At 31.0% G+C, this 14,785-nt stretch overlaps 1 protein-coding gene across 2 annotated transcripts in view; it reads left to right on the top strand.

Moving 5' to 3' along the window:
* Nucleotides 1–378: 378 nt before the first annotated feature.
* Nucleotides 379–14,785, top strand: part of LOC118201849 (T-cell activation inhibitor, mitochondrial) — a 74,821-nt gene continuing 60,414 nt past the window's right edge. Inside the window, exons 1-2 of one of the 2 annotated variants that reach the window (XM_085823136.1) lie at nt 379–654; nt 882–1,035. In XM_085823136.1, the coding sequence (XP_085679262.1) occupies nt 620–654; nt 882–1,035 (189 nt within the window). In that variant the 5' untranslated portion in view covers nt 379–619. The remainder of the gene's footprint in view (nt 655–881; nt 1,036–14,785) is intronic. The other variant, XM_085823133.1, reaches the window with a different exon arrangement.

The raw sequence follows: 14,785 nt of genomic DNA, 5'->3' as shown, positions 1-14,785 counted from the left end.
CTTTAATAAATTATGATAATATTGTGAATAAATCAGAAATATCACTTTTTAAAGGAAAAATTGGGAAGTACACCCAACAGGTTGCTAATGAAACCTAAGCAAATCCGTGAAATATGCAGAAACATCATTTTTTAAAGACTTTAACGTTATGCGCATGCATTTAGATTTCGAACTATTTCTTAATAATTTGCTGCACATAGTAAATTATGGATATCATCTTTCTTACTTTAAAACAAAAATTCAACAATAGCGAGGCATTTCATTATAAATTTAACATATTTTTACTGGAAAATACATGCACGGAACAGCTTAGAAACACGTACATGTCATTGATGTAATGCGATGTTTTGAGGTCACAAACATGGACGCCGCTTGTTCGGCGGAGGTTTCATTCCCCTATAGTGGAGGACACGGCGAACCCTCCCTCCTTCTATTCTAACCTCCTTGGTTTGCGCGCAGAGAAATACGCGCTTGATATCCTTGTCAAACGTTTCAGAGAAAGAATTGGCAACATTATTTTCAAGGTTATCATACATGTGTTTACGAAGTAAACAATGTTAGGCAAGCGGTTGATTTTGGTGTGATTTAAATTCAGTTTTGTATTTAATTTAAAATTCAGATGCAGTTGTGGATGGCTAAGTTTTTAAAATTAAAGTAAGATACTGATTACATTTCTTCAATGAGATTGCACTTTCACATTATGTTTGACACCAAATATTCGAATTTTTTAAGGATTCGTTATATCATTTATATATAGGAACTGTTTAATGGGAAACAAACGTTGCTAATTGCTAAAATTTATTTAACTTATTTCTAACCATAAAATTTAAGTTATACGTTTTATATAATAACTAATATAGTTTTTCTTTTTAATACCACAGTTATTTTGTGAAGTTTGCTCGAACTACAAATATTAGGATACCAGTATGTCATTCAAGTTCAGTATCGTTAACACAGCAAGAAGTTGCTACTGCTCTGAGGCCATTTTATTTTGTTGTGCATCCTGACCTTTTTTATCAGTTTCCGAAAGAAAAGGTAAGTTAACCATGTTAGCATGTCATCTTTATACATAATTTTTTAAGTTTGTATAATGTGTGAATCTATTAATAACTTATCTATTCAGTTCACATTAATTAGTGTACAGAACTACTAAATTTTTACTGTTCTGAGTTCAAATTCATGCGCTAAATGTGTAAAACCATTAAACACATATTTTCCTCCTGATTATATTTCCATTTCATGGACATTCTGATTAAGTTCTGCGCTAGTTTAAATAGAGCCAGTTTCAATTAGATAACTGAGTGGAAGATTCTTTGCTTTTGCCTGTGAATAATATAAATTTAAGTGAATTTGTTGTAGGTAGCTTTTTATGAAGTAGCTCTTCAAAGGAACATAGAAAATAAATTACTATGAGAAAAGTTGATGAGGGAAGATGAGGACTCTCATTTTCGAAAGATGCTTTTGTGGAAAGTTATCTTAAAGAGATAGCTGTTCATCCTTTTTTATGGATTAAAATTATTAAAACCTGAGGTATCCAGCCCATTTAGTAACCAAGGGTCGAATCTAGAATGTATTATCAGCATCATGATAGCTGATATAATGTAATAAGTTTCAGATTTGCACTTGGACTTTTTTTCAGTCAAGTAAAAGAGCTGTTTAATGCTTTTAACATAATTATTTGTCTTTTAAAACATGTATTCCACACTGGACCAGATTAAGACTCTTAAGCTGTGTACCCATGTACATGTGTGTCACTTTTCTCCTCATTCTTTTTAGTCGTGGCTTAGCTATACCATACATTCCATACTGGTAAAACTGAAAAATGAGAATTTTTTTGTGTCATTCCCTTGTTCTTGGGATACTTATTTTGCTTAATGATTAATCTGACTGTGATTCCACAGAAAGTTTTCATTAATCTTTGGATTATGGTAACTTGGTGATTTTTCGGTGAAAATTTGGCGACCAACCCTTCTACAGCAACCTGCTAGTTTTTGTTTGGGTGCCATTTTGTTTTCACAAAGTAAAGGCATGTTTTTTTTTACTCAACATATTTTTACAACAATCTGCTAGCTGAATTACGCTTATGCTAGAACTTTTATGGAACAAAAATTCTTAATCATGACAAAGATTAGGTGCGAAATTGGGAGAAAGTGCAGAATCGCAAACTGCTTGCCGCGTTTTTAAGAATTGCACATACACGGTATCCATGCACACGTCGATCTATTTTCACTTAAAAAAAAGGAACTACTCTGATATGCGCCCTCAAGTCACCAAATATTTTTGGCGAGAAACTTCACGCTGCCATATTACTATCTAAATTTTTTGTCTACATTTCGAACTTTTAGCCTAAAATGTCTCCCAAAACACGGTTTTCGCACATGCAAAACGTACGTTTTCAACATATAATTTAGCTAAAAATACGAAAGAAAAACAAAAAATTTAGATAGCAAAACCGTAAAGTTTCTAACCAAAAATATTTGACAAGAATCCATGTACACGGCGACATGTTTTAACTTAAAAAAACATCTACGAATGGCAAAATGTAGGCAACGAACGAATCTACAAACCAGGTACACCTCACTTTAATAAATTAACATAACAACAATAAATTTCAAAGAATACCATGTACACAGCATCCTGTTTAAACTTAAAAAAGTTCTACGAATTGCACAATTTAGGCAAGGAAGGAATCTATGATCTACGCACTCCTCGCTTTAATAAAATAACATAACAACAATAAATTTCAAATAATACCATGTACACAGCATTCTGTTTCAACTTTAAAAAACATCTACGAATTGCACAGTCTAGACACTAAACAACAAAATAAATTTCAAACAATTTAAAAAAACAACAATAACGACAGAAATTCAGGTAAAATCCTAGTATACGGTGCGGCCTTGGCGCAATTTTTAAAATTGTCGCTAACACCAAAATGATGCATTTACGTTTGTCGCCAAATTTTTGGCAACCTCAAAGTAAAGCGTCACCACAAGTTTGAGTTGGCAAGTAAACAAAATGATAATCATAAGATAATAAATCCTAAGCATACGGTGAGACACAAGAAAAAAAGCAAACATTTATAAATTGAAAATAATTTTTAACAGACTTTATAACAAATAAAAATATAATTTTCAACGTGCATCGCAACAAATACAAAACATTCACATATCAAATATAATAAATTAAATACCATGGCTAAGTGTCACATATGTTTTAGGGTCTATATCATAATTCAAATGCCATAGCCCTCAAACTCGGGTGGCGGATATATTGCTTTTATTGCAAATATAAAGTCTTTCATTTTTTCGGATGACGATTTATTATTTTTCAGGCGCTGCCACATATATTCCACCAAATAAGAGTCAAACTCTTTGCTTACCTTTTTCATCCCCTTTATCTCACGCTTAACAGCACTCCACGTTCCTTCCAAATCCTAGTATACGGTGCGGCCATGGCACGATTTTTAAAATTCGGCAGCAATCCGGCATCTACTGCCCATTGAATCACAACAAGCTTTCCTTCCAGTTCTAACTTCCAAAAAAATTTTGTGTTTAAATAATCGCAATTCATAGCACTGCACATCATAACCGAAAATTAACGTTATCCAACTGTAGAACAAAATACGTTAGCAAATAGAACTGTAGAACAAAATACGTTAGCAAATAGAACTGTAGAACAAAATACGTTAGCAACTCGAAATGTAGAATAAAAGACGTTATCAAACTAAAATCATATTCAGTATCTGACCAAAAACCGATTAATTAAAAAATATTAACCAATCAGAAACTTGGCGAAACCACTACTGTTATTATAAAAAATACAAAAAATAAAAGTATCCTTTCTCATTCAGTTCAGCCAAAGATTAACGAAACTTCAATCAGTGGTTTGAAATAATTCTTCTCTTCCATCTGCACCAATCAAAACTTCTCAATTTAAAATATTTAATGAGCATGTGCGAAAATGCTCCCAAATACACTCTTTTCCAGAGCATCCAAATCGGCTTGGTTACCACAATTGGCGTGCTTACTAGTCTCTTAAACCCGAATTTCGCCAACTCTCATGTGCACCGTATACTAGGATTAAGCCGAAATTCATACTAAAGAACCAATGAACATAACATTCTACAAAATAAGAACAAGGATAAAATAAAATGCACTTACCATGAATTAATGCGTTTTCGAATAGCAGAAATATAAATTTCATACCGCCTTTAACATGCCGCCACGTAATCACTATCGTATTTAAATGACAGCCAGACACACTATCCAGAAAATTTATACTATGGTTCACAAATAAATAAAATCACAAATCCCTACTTCTATCATGCACTGCCATTAAAAATAATCTCCCAGACCCTCTTTCCACACTTCCAAATACCCACTACTCCTCAACAGGATAGCCGCAATGATGTTTCCTTTTGCCGAACTTCAATTCAACAACTACCATTTTATCTTTCCCTCCCATCTTCTCAGACACAGAGGCAAATCAACGAGCTCCAGCGAAAGATTTTTCAACGTCAACAGGGTTGCCATAGAACACGCAATCGTGCCAAAAACCAGCGCAGAACACATATCGCCACATTTGGTGAAATTAGGGCGTATATTAGAGTTGTACCAAAAAAAAAAAAAATATCCCAGAATTGCACAAAAATGGCATTGCGCACACTCTTGACTTTATCCATGTACACTGCTAAAGTCCTAGCTAGTAGCCTTTATCGCCTTACCAAAATGTCACCAATCTACCTGTTACCATATTCCAAAGATTAGCCAAAGTTGGTTAGTTTTTTTCATTATTGCACTGTAGGAAGAGCATGCATTCTCACGTTCAGTGCAGTATGAATGTTGCTATAATATTTATGGTAGATTCCCTCTTTTGTCCTGAGAGGCAAGTTGTAGCAGATTGCAGTTCGAGACTAAACCAGGACTTAATTTCTAAAATTAGAAGTGCCAGAACCCTATGGAAGATCATCAGGAAAGAGGAACAAAAGTAAATAAATAAAATTACTACTATAATCATTAATAATTAAAAAATTAAATAGTTAATTATTAAATTAGTAAATAATTATTTAATTAATAACAACAATTAATATTTATTAATCATTATTTAGCTAATCATTAATAAATAAATTAATTATTGATTATTATTTATTAAATAATTAAAAAATTAAAATGAAATAAAATATAAAGAGCCAAATTAAAATTTAATAAGCGATTTTTAATGTAATTTTATTGCTGCTAAAAATAAAATTGTTGAGATCAAATTTCTACTGAAATTATTGTTCCGTAATTACATAAGAGAAGTGCTGGAGGGCTCCGGTGCACTCTGTGTAGAATTATGATTTATCCCATAAACTGAGAAAAACCAGAGCCCAGGCTCCGGCGCAATTTAAGCTCTGGTCTAAACATGAGAAAATTAAAAACATTAAACAATATCAAATATCACTTCTTTTCATTTAAGAATTCTATTACAGAAATATAAAAATCAAGGGTGAATCTTTACATTATGGTAACTTCACGATTTTTTGGCGAAAATTTGGCAACCAACCTTGCTACAGCAACCTGCTAGTTTTGTTTTGGGCGCCATTTTGTTTTCATAAAGTAAAGGCATTTTTTCCAGCAATCTGCTAGCCGAATTACGTTTATACTAGAACTTTTATGGAACATAAATGTTTAATCATGACGAAGATTAGGAGCGAAATTGGGAGAAAGTGCAGAATAGCAAACCGCTTGCCGCGTTTTTAAGAATCGCACATAATCGGTATCCATGTACACGTCCACCTATTTTCACTTAAAAAAACATCGCAGAATTGCACAAAAATGGCATTGCGCACACTCTTGACTTTATCTATGTACACATCGACCTATTTTCACTTAAAAAGTCAGAAAATTGACAAAAATCTAATTCTTCTTACTCTTGTAAAAAGCGCCAAACAAATAAGTGGGCGATTCTGCACTTTAGCAGCGAAATTTTTTCTAAGTGCTTATTAGCTACAATCACGATCGGAATTTTCTGGAAAATGTCACATTACACGTCTCATGATCTCTTATTTCTCTAAGACAAAATAATCTGGGATTCGAACTGTGTACTTCTCAGATTATTGCTAAAGTCCTAGCTAGTAATCTTTATCGCCTTACCAAAATGTCGCCAAACTACCTGTTACCATATTCTAAAGATTAGCCAAATCAAGCTTTAATATTGTTAAATATAGAAGAAAAATTGTTGTTTAGGCAACAGATTTTGCATCATACATGCTCTGAGCTATAAAATTAAATGAAAAACTTTTCCTAAGCTTGAATTTATGTAAGTATTATATTAGTGATTTTTTTTTATTTAGTATAATTATTATTAAGCCTTATGATTCAAACCAAAATGTTAACCATTTGTGAAACCAAAATGTTCTGAAACTTGCACAAGAATTTACATGATCGTAATCTGAATTTAAATCTGTTTGCTGAATTTTTAACCATAAATTCACATAATAAGAGAAAGATGTTATGTTATATTAAATGTAATTCATTTAAAATATTTTTTGATTATATAAGGATTGTAGTATTTAACTTTTCCAAATAAAGCTTTTTAAAACTCCCCTGGAAGTAATTTAGTATTTGTATAAATTTGTTTTTAGTTATGGTATAGATGCATAATATAAATTTTTAATATGATCTTAATTTGCTTGTGAAGAGGAGGAAAAATTTTCTGTTTATAATTTCCAACAAGTTGTGAGATTTCAGTAATTAAATAACAATCATAATGTTTAAAAAATTATTAATAATTGAAACTCATCTGTGCACATAAATCACACCTCAGAAATATTTGAAAAGTTTTAAAAATCTTCAGTTATGTCAAATTTTTAAAAGAATCAGAAAAAAGTTTAATCATTTATTGTAAAATATAAAAATTATCTCATCTTTTATATGTACCTAAAAAGCAACCTTAATTTTATATTTTATGCATATCCTGATCAGAGTAGAACTTGTATTCATCTATATCAGAGTTTTTTAAACTTTCTTCATTCATCATTTCATTCTTATCATTGAGACTTTTTCACTATCTCAAATATTAGATATCAAAATAAAGATATAAAAATAAATATTTTCCCATGAATTGTTTATTTCTTTAGTAAATAACATACAAAAGAAGTTTTAGTATTTGCTTCAAGTTAATGAAGGAAAATCACATTTTAAGGAGATGAATGCACTTTTCCCCCCCCCCAGATGGGAGTCTGTATAACCAATTAAATCTTGGGACACTATTTGACACTGCTGGATGTAAAATGTTTTTCAGCTTTTTTTCAGCTTTCTATAATATTTGTATTTATCAAGTGTTAAAGCTGAAAAAGTTGTTCATTATTTATTGAAAAGAAATTTTCACATAAATATGGGGTGCTGAATGGGAAAAGAACATTTAGCACCCTTTCAGAGATTCTCGGAAAGTCTGTTCTAGTTCTGATCTGGAATTCAGTCAAGGAATTTTATTCAAACTCTCGAGTTTTGAGTCATTCAGTAGCTGAACAAATTCCTCTTGGCGAGTTCCTTTTGTCTTACAAAACACATTATATAGCAGGTGATCAGTCTCATTATTGTCAATCAGAAATGGTGTTTGTATCCTAGATAACATTTTAAAATCAATGTTCAATACAAAATATTTTCAAACTGTGTTTCGTAGACTTTTAAGTGATCTGTAATAATTTGGTACTTTCATCATAGGACAACCACTTTGGTGCAGTTTAGCAAATTTGACAGTATAAAAAGAATTATGATTTATATTTGTAAAGAATTATTTCTTACGTACAGACATGTTATTGCAGACATATTTTATATTTTATTTATCTCAAAGATCACTTTAAGAAAGAGATTCAAAGCAATTGTTCCCTTTAGCAATTTTAATGTAAAATACTACATTCCTGCAGAAATTTTACCTCTTTCTTCATTGCAAGCAAATCTAACAAGCACACATTTTGAAATTAACTTAAAGATCTTCCAAAAAAGTCATATTTTGTGAATAAAAACTGTTGGAATACAGAATGCAGCAGGAAGAATATGTACAAAAATGATAACAGTTTGTTTTGCAAGTATTTTTTTTAGATTATAAAATAGTTGATGGTAAAAAAACTTGCCAAAAGAATTATTTTCCCACCTTATTCTTCCAGTGTGGATCTTTTCACCAAAACCCTCAGTTTTAGTGTTTAAAGTAAATATGCTATACAGTCAAAAGTCGTTAATTCGGACACCCATAACCCGGACCTCAAAGCTACAAACTTTCTGCGCATGCTCGTAAGACCTTTACCGCTGCGAATTTGCGTGTGCGCGTGCGCAAAATACGTTTACGAATGCGCGTTTAATGTATAACGGACGGGATAAGCTAAGCTAAAATTATCTAATTATCTATTTCAGTTAATTTTGCAGATTGCGTTGTTCCTTAATCTTCGAATTGGATCCGGATTATTATTTTTTGCAGACTGTTAGAGCAATTTTATAAAAGTAAGCTTGAACTTTCGATTACGTCAAATAGAATTTCCGGTATATATTTACTAATATGTAAAGGATATACAAAGCGAAAGTATCTTTCGGAGTCCATTTAACAAAAAGTGGAATTGCTCCAAAAAATGGATAAAGGCATATCCTTTGTTTATCTAAACTTTAACGTTTGTTTATCTAAACTTTAACGTTTGTTTATCTAAACTTTGTTTATCTTTAACGCCGGGGCGGCGTGCATTGAATTGGAAGTTGATCTGTCAGCACTATCCTTATCTTAACGGCAGATGTTTTTATTTTATTTGGCTTATAATTGCTTACTCAATGTAGTATTTCATCTCATCTTTGATATGATTTGAATCAAATGCCTCGTCATTATAATTCGCTTCCGATAGCGAAGAAAGTAACAGAGGTTATTGAAAACGAAAAAATTTCGATTGACAAATTAGTCGGTATTCTCGACACAGCAATTATAGGACTTGAACAGCGGAACTTTGTAACTGAACAAGAAATTATGTCTGTTTATAGAATTAAAGAGAATGTATTATAACATAAAAAATGAAGCAACTTAAACAACTTACATTGAAAGAAATGTTTAATAAAGTAAACAAATAAATATTAAGCTTTTTCTTTGTAAATTTTGATACCCTTTAGATCATAATTGTTCTTTATTTCGTAAATTACGGTTTCGTATTTTTAATTTTATAATTTTTGCATGCCATTTTACCAGATTTAAACTGATGATCTATAATCCGGAAAAATCGATAATCCGGAATCGCCGAGTCCGGATTAACGACTTTTGACTGTATATATTTTGCTATTTTTTTAATTTATATTGCTATCTTTTTCCTTGTAGTGACATGTTGAGATCATTTAATTTCTCTAAAATATCTGACAAACAGCACAGTGTTAATAGCCATAAGTCATTTTGAGAAGGAGCAGCAAGATCAGATTTTTGTTAGCTTAAAAATGTAATAATTTTGTCTTTTAATAATAATAATTTTCTTGAATTTTGCCCTTTAGACATCCAACTTACTTTTGCTTGTAGTAATCAATTTTTGTATTTGCTATCCATGTCTTTATAAAAATTTGAAAATTAATAGCTGTTAAGGGCATTGTATATTAAAATTTATTATTTTGACAACACCTTGAAGTAAGTACATCATTCAATTCTGTTGTGAATGTTTTTGCTGCAAAGGCCTTTCTGATGGATCAAACACCGTTTAAACATTAACATGATCATTACCAGCAACTTTAACACATGATTTAAAACCAGTATTCTTGCCCTTCACTGCTTTTATACTCATTTAATTCTTCCATTATAAAGCTTCAGTTTTAAAACATTCATCATCTATATATGTCTTTCTCTTTCATATATTTTTCCAAAGGAGGATAAAATAACAGTTCTTCGATATATTTTTTCTAAATACTGTATGTGACAAAGTCTAACAACCTAGTTTCTTTTTAAATATTAGTTGTTTTGGGCTTTCTTTTTAAAGTCTAGTAATTAGTTGCTTGAATTAGACATTGCTAACGTCAGAAAATCTAGTGGTAGCCATGTCATTTGACAAAGGAATTTTCCGAATTTCATCACTATATTTACATCCATGATGTATTTCTACCATTTAACTCCTTTGCATGGAAAAGGGACTAAACCTGTTTTCCTCAAACATAAAAAACAATGTAGTATATTAAATTAAAGATAATGAAGGAATTGCAATGTTTTTTAAATTTGTGAATCTGTATTAAATTTTTTTCGATTCTAACATATTGCTTTGCATCCCCATTTGGGGCTGTTGCTCACAGGATTGATCTATGTAAGTTGATTTGTTTATATATGTTCATTCATACATATTAATTTTTCAATTAATGGGTATGAATAAACAAATTCAATTTCTTAAAGAATGTGTCTGCTTTTTTTCCTTTTTTAAATAAAAATGTCTAAGCTATCATGTTAACAGTTTTTGTATTTATTGTTTTCATGTTAATACTGTGTTTGTGTTAATTGTTTTAAACATATAAATTTATGTAAAATTTAGAAATTTCAAAGTAACGCTTGTATACATCACTCCAGAAATATTTAATTAGAAACCATTATAACTATCAAAATTTTTCTATGCAAAAACTCATGATATTCTTATTTAATGTTATTAATTTCACAGATGTTTTGAGATAAAATGATTTTTCAGAGATGCTCAATTTTACATATCTTCAAAAACTTGCTTTAATTATTAGAATCAAAGGTATTGCCTTCCATAGCAATAATATATGATAAAAAAGCAATTTAGAGCATTACAAAAGTTATTTTTTATAAATAATTTTTTTTCATACTTTCATGATTTGCTTCTTAAATGTTTTTCATTAAATTTCATTTCTGTAAAGAGTTTTATTTATTAATGTTTATTCTACATCAATATTTTTAATTTTGTCAATAAAATTTTTTCACAATAAATATACAGGTCATGCTGAATTTCTAAAAATTCTGTTTCAGAAATATTTATTATGTTATAGCTGATTAATGCTAAATAAAATTGGCAAAAAGAAAAAAAAAATAGAGTGAATACATTCATATGAAAAGATCTCATACTATTCAGAGCTTGATAAATTATTCCTCTTCTTTTAGTTTTATCTAACCTTTTATTGGAGTGAAATATCGCATCTTAAATGTTCTGCTTCCGATATCTGGGACTCGATTTTTTTCATTGCCTTAGCAGTGAATGCTTTTCGACTCTCTCTTAGAGAAAGTGAGGCATACATTCATTAGTTAGTATCAATATTAATGTTTTATTTGTTTCTGGAAGAATCATTACAAGACTTATGGCATTTTTACTGTATATTTCTCCCTTTTCTCCCTAAATTTATTGTATGAAAATCAGAAGGAGAAAATTGTGAGAATAATTTAATTACTGAGGGATGTGATTACAGTAAGCAATAGCAAATGAAATGTATTCATAGATAGACTATCAGTAATTATTATAATGTTATTTATTGAAAAGAAGTTTATATTCCAATTAAAATAAATAGTAATATTAATATCAAATAATTTAATAAGGTATCTTCATCTCTACTTACCTGTGCCTTGAATCTTGGTTGCAGCTATTCCTGTCGACTGTTTCTCATTAGGCTTCAAATCATTTATTGCTACCAGAACTACTGTTTGTATCTTCTGCTACAGCTTGCCAGCTGTCGCTTTCAATGCTTGTTGTCATCATCTTCATCAACATTTAGTCTATCTTCCCACATGCAATGATCTTCATAGCCATCAAGAACATTATATATTCCTCTTTTTTGAAGCTCTTCATGATTATTTCTTCATCAGTCACAGCTCATGCACCCCAAATCCATGAGTTCCTTACTAATTGGAATCTTGCTATCCAGTTAGTAAGATGAAAACAACCAGTATGGGGATGAATCTATTTTAAAATGTATCAGAACTTGCTCTCTGAATACCATTGAGAAAGGGAAATAGTATTTTAAATACATGAATATTTAAAATATTTTCAAAACCTTGTGCTAAAATGTTCGGGGAGGAATACATGAGTAAAAATGGCATATTTTCTGTTAATATTGTGGTTGTTTTCTTGCAAAACTGTGTGAGAGACCATTTCTTTTATGGCTTCTGTGCACTGAAACTATATTTTCTGACTAAATTTTATATCTTTAAAACCTGGTTCAAGTTAAGAGGTTATCACACATGGTTACAATCTGTGCTAGACGGGACTTTTCTGAGAAACGAGATTCTGGTAGCACTGATTTAAATGGGAGGATTCCTAGAAAAAAGATCTGCGCCTGAAGCAAAGTCCCACCTAGCTACAGAAGCAATGCTGAGGCTACGCTGGATTTTTTTCAAACCTGACTGAAAATGAATCCTTTTCGACATCAAGTCCCGCATAGCCGAAGCATAATGTGATTGGGATCTTATATTAATTTAATGGGTTAGCAAAATTATTCATTTTGATATAATACCATGAAATTGCTCTCATATTGCTTAACATGTTAAAAAATATCAAGCAAAAAAGTACATATAAAATTTTAATAGTTCAAACATAATTCTCTCTCTTTTTTTATGGATATGAGTTACTCTTGACCTGTAGTTGTAGGAACATACTCCAAAATAAGTACGTATTATATTTGTTAAGAGTAGGTGTATTCATACACCAAATTATATATAAATTTTCTTAAATTCCCTTTTCTGTAACAAATGGATATTTATGCAATACTGCAAGTAGATTCATTTCCGCATCATATTTAATCATATGTTCCTGTTTCCATGCTGATGAAAGTATTAAATAGTCATGCTGTGCAATTCAGCAAAATTCATGAATTCTGCTTCAGATATAAAATTTTAGTATTAATATTAGTCTAATTTTATATCATGCAATCTGATAAATATTTTAAAATTCTGCTAACAGTTTGTCACACATATTTATTCATATCAGTTTTTAAAGCCATCTACGAGTTAAAAATAGGTAGTTTCTTAACTTCAACTGATAACCCTTTTGGGAAAGATCTTCACCACTTAGGGTTACTATGCACAGTGGCCAGCTAGATGTAGTACAGGAAAATGATTGTTTTTAGTTCAGATGGTAAATTAAAAATATTGATAGTTATTTCTGAAGTTTAAACTAGGTTGTAAGGAACTTAAGTTTTACTAACGTTTATTTTATTTTAAATCTTTACTATCACTTCTTATTTTCTACTTCCGGCCAGAATTAAAAGCTTTAACTTATTTATGCAAATTTGTCTTGCGAACGCCAGGTACTTAAGTTGTGGCTTGTTGCCAAGCAAGAGAGAGGAAGGAGTGATTAGGAGCTGCCATAGCAGTTTTACTCGGTTGCTGGTTGCCTTCAAGGCCAGAGGTTTAATCCTCTTGATAATTTTAAACGTATCGTGGTGTTAACAGTTCTCTGTACTACATACGCCCTTTCTGTTAATATACGGCCAATCTTCAAGTAGACACTTGTTTATTAATCCAAAGTTAGTTTAGTTAGAATTTAGTTAATATTTTTATATTCTTACGTTCAGACCACAAGTGGTTGGTCTCTGTATTCCAAAGTCCGGAAATCATTGTAAAGAGAGAAAAATAAAGGGTTTCGTATACCCTTCCTGTGTATCTTGTCTACTTCCCACATTTATTGAACATAGCTTTAGTAAGCTCCCTGTTCCGAGTATGGTCATTTAATGTTCCCAAAGCAAGTAAGAAGGAACACTGAACCTGATAAGGTATCGTTTGGGCCTTCCAGTTTTTATATTGTAATTATGTTGAGATGCAAGTAACCTAATTTTAAATTTAGTTTGCAAGGAGCAAACTTGTCATTCTGTATTATATTATAAGCTCAGCATCATAAGTGTTGGCTTGCATAAATTTTGTTTGATTTAATCTTGTAATTTTATAAATCCTGTTTGTGGGGAAGGCAATAATTTGCTGACAGTGTTTTATGGCTCCATAATCATTAGATGTTAAACAGAATTTCAGGGAAAATCCTGTATAGAGCTACAACATTGTAGGTGAGGTTTACTGAAACATTCATTCCACAGGTAAAATAGAAATTAAGAGATTATATAAGTTAAGCATCATCTATTTAAGTTCATGTAGTATGCCACTGAAACATCAAAAGCCGTTAATTATTTCCTTAATTATATTTTTGCTTAATGGGCTGATGGCTAATACAGACTAAATATAAAAAAGTAAGGTTTTATTTATTTAGATTTATTGATTCAGTTTTTGAAACCTTTTTTTACACATTTTTGCCTCATTAAAATATATAATTATTTTATTCATATTTGTAATTACTTCATTCATTTTGATTTATGCATTTCTTTCATTTGATCATGAACTTTTTATGAAAGTAAATAAAATTTTTACATCAAGTTGATTGAATTAAAAAAGCCTTTTTGTCATGCAACTTCTAAACAGTCTTCATCAATAAATATCTCGTCTGTGGTAATAAAGGTACCAAAACAGCATATTTGAAATTTGGTATCCGGACATAATCCCGACAGCCGAAATCCCGACAAGCCAGAATCCCGATAGACGGAATCCTGACAAGCCGAAATCCCGACAGGGTCGAAATCCCGACAAGCCAAAATCCCGACAGGGTCGAAATCCCGATTGTCCAATATCCGGACAGGGTCAAAATACCGACACGGGCGAAATCCCAATAAGGCCTAATGACCCCTTAACATACTTACACAGCTGCAACTAGTATATGCTTTGATGACTAGCAAATCTGAAGAAAATTACAAAAGATTATTCCAAGATTTAATTGATTTTGCTGAAGAAAATAATATTGAACTGAGGCTATCTA

Source organism: Stegodyphus dumicola, chromosome 1 (assembly GCF_044657685.1).
Source record: "Stegodyphus dumicola isolate Sdum_Otavi_A_Nest chromosome 1, ASM4465768v1".
NCBI classification, from domain to species: Eukaryota; Metazoa; Arthropoda; class Arachnida; order Araneae; family Eresidae; genus Stegodyphus; species Stegodyphus dumicola.
Note: the sequence above shows the minus strand (reverse complement) of the source record. Positions and strands in the feature narration are given on the sequence as shown.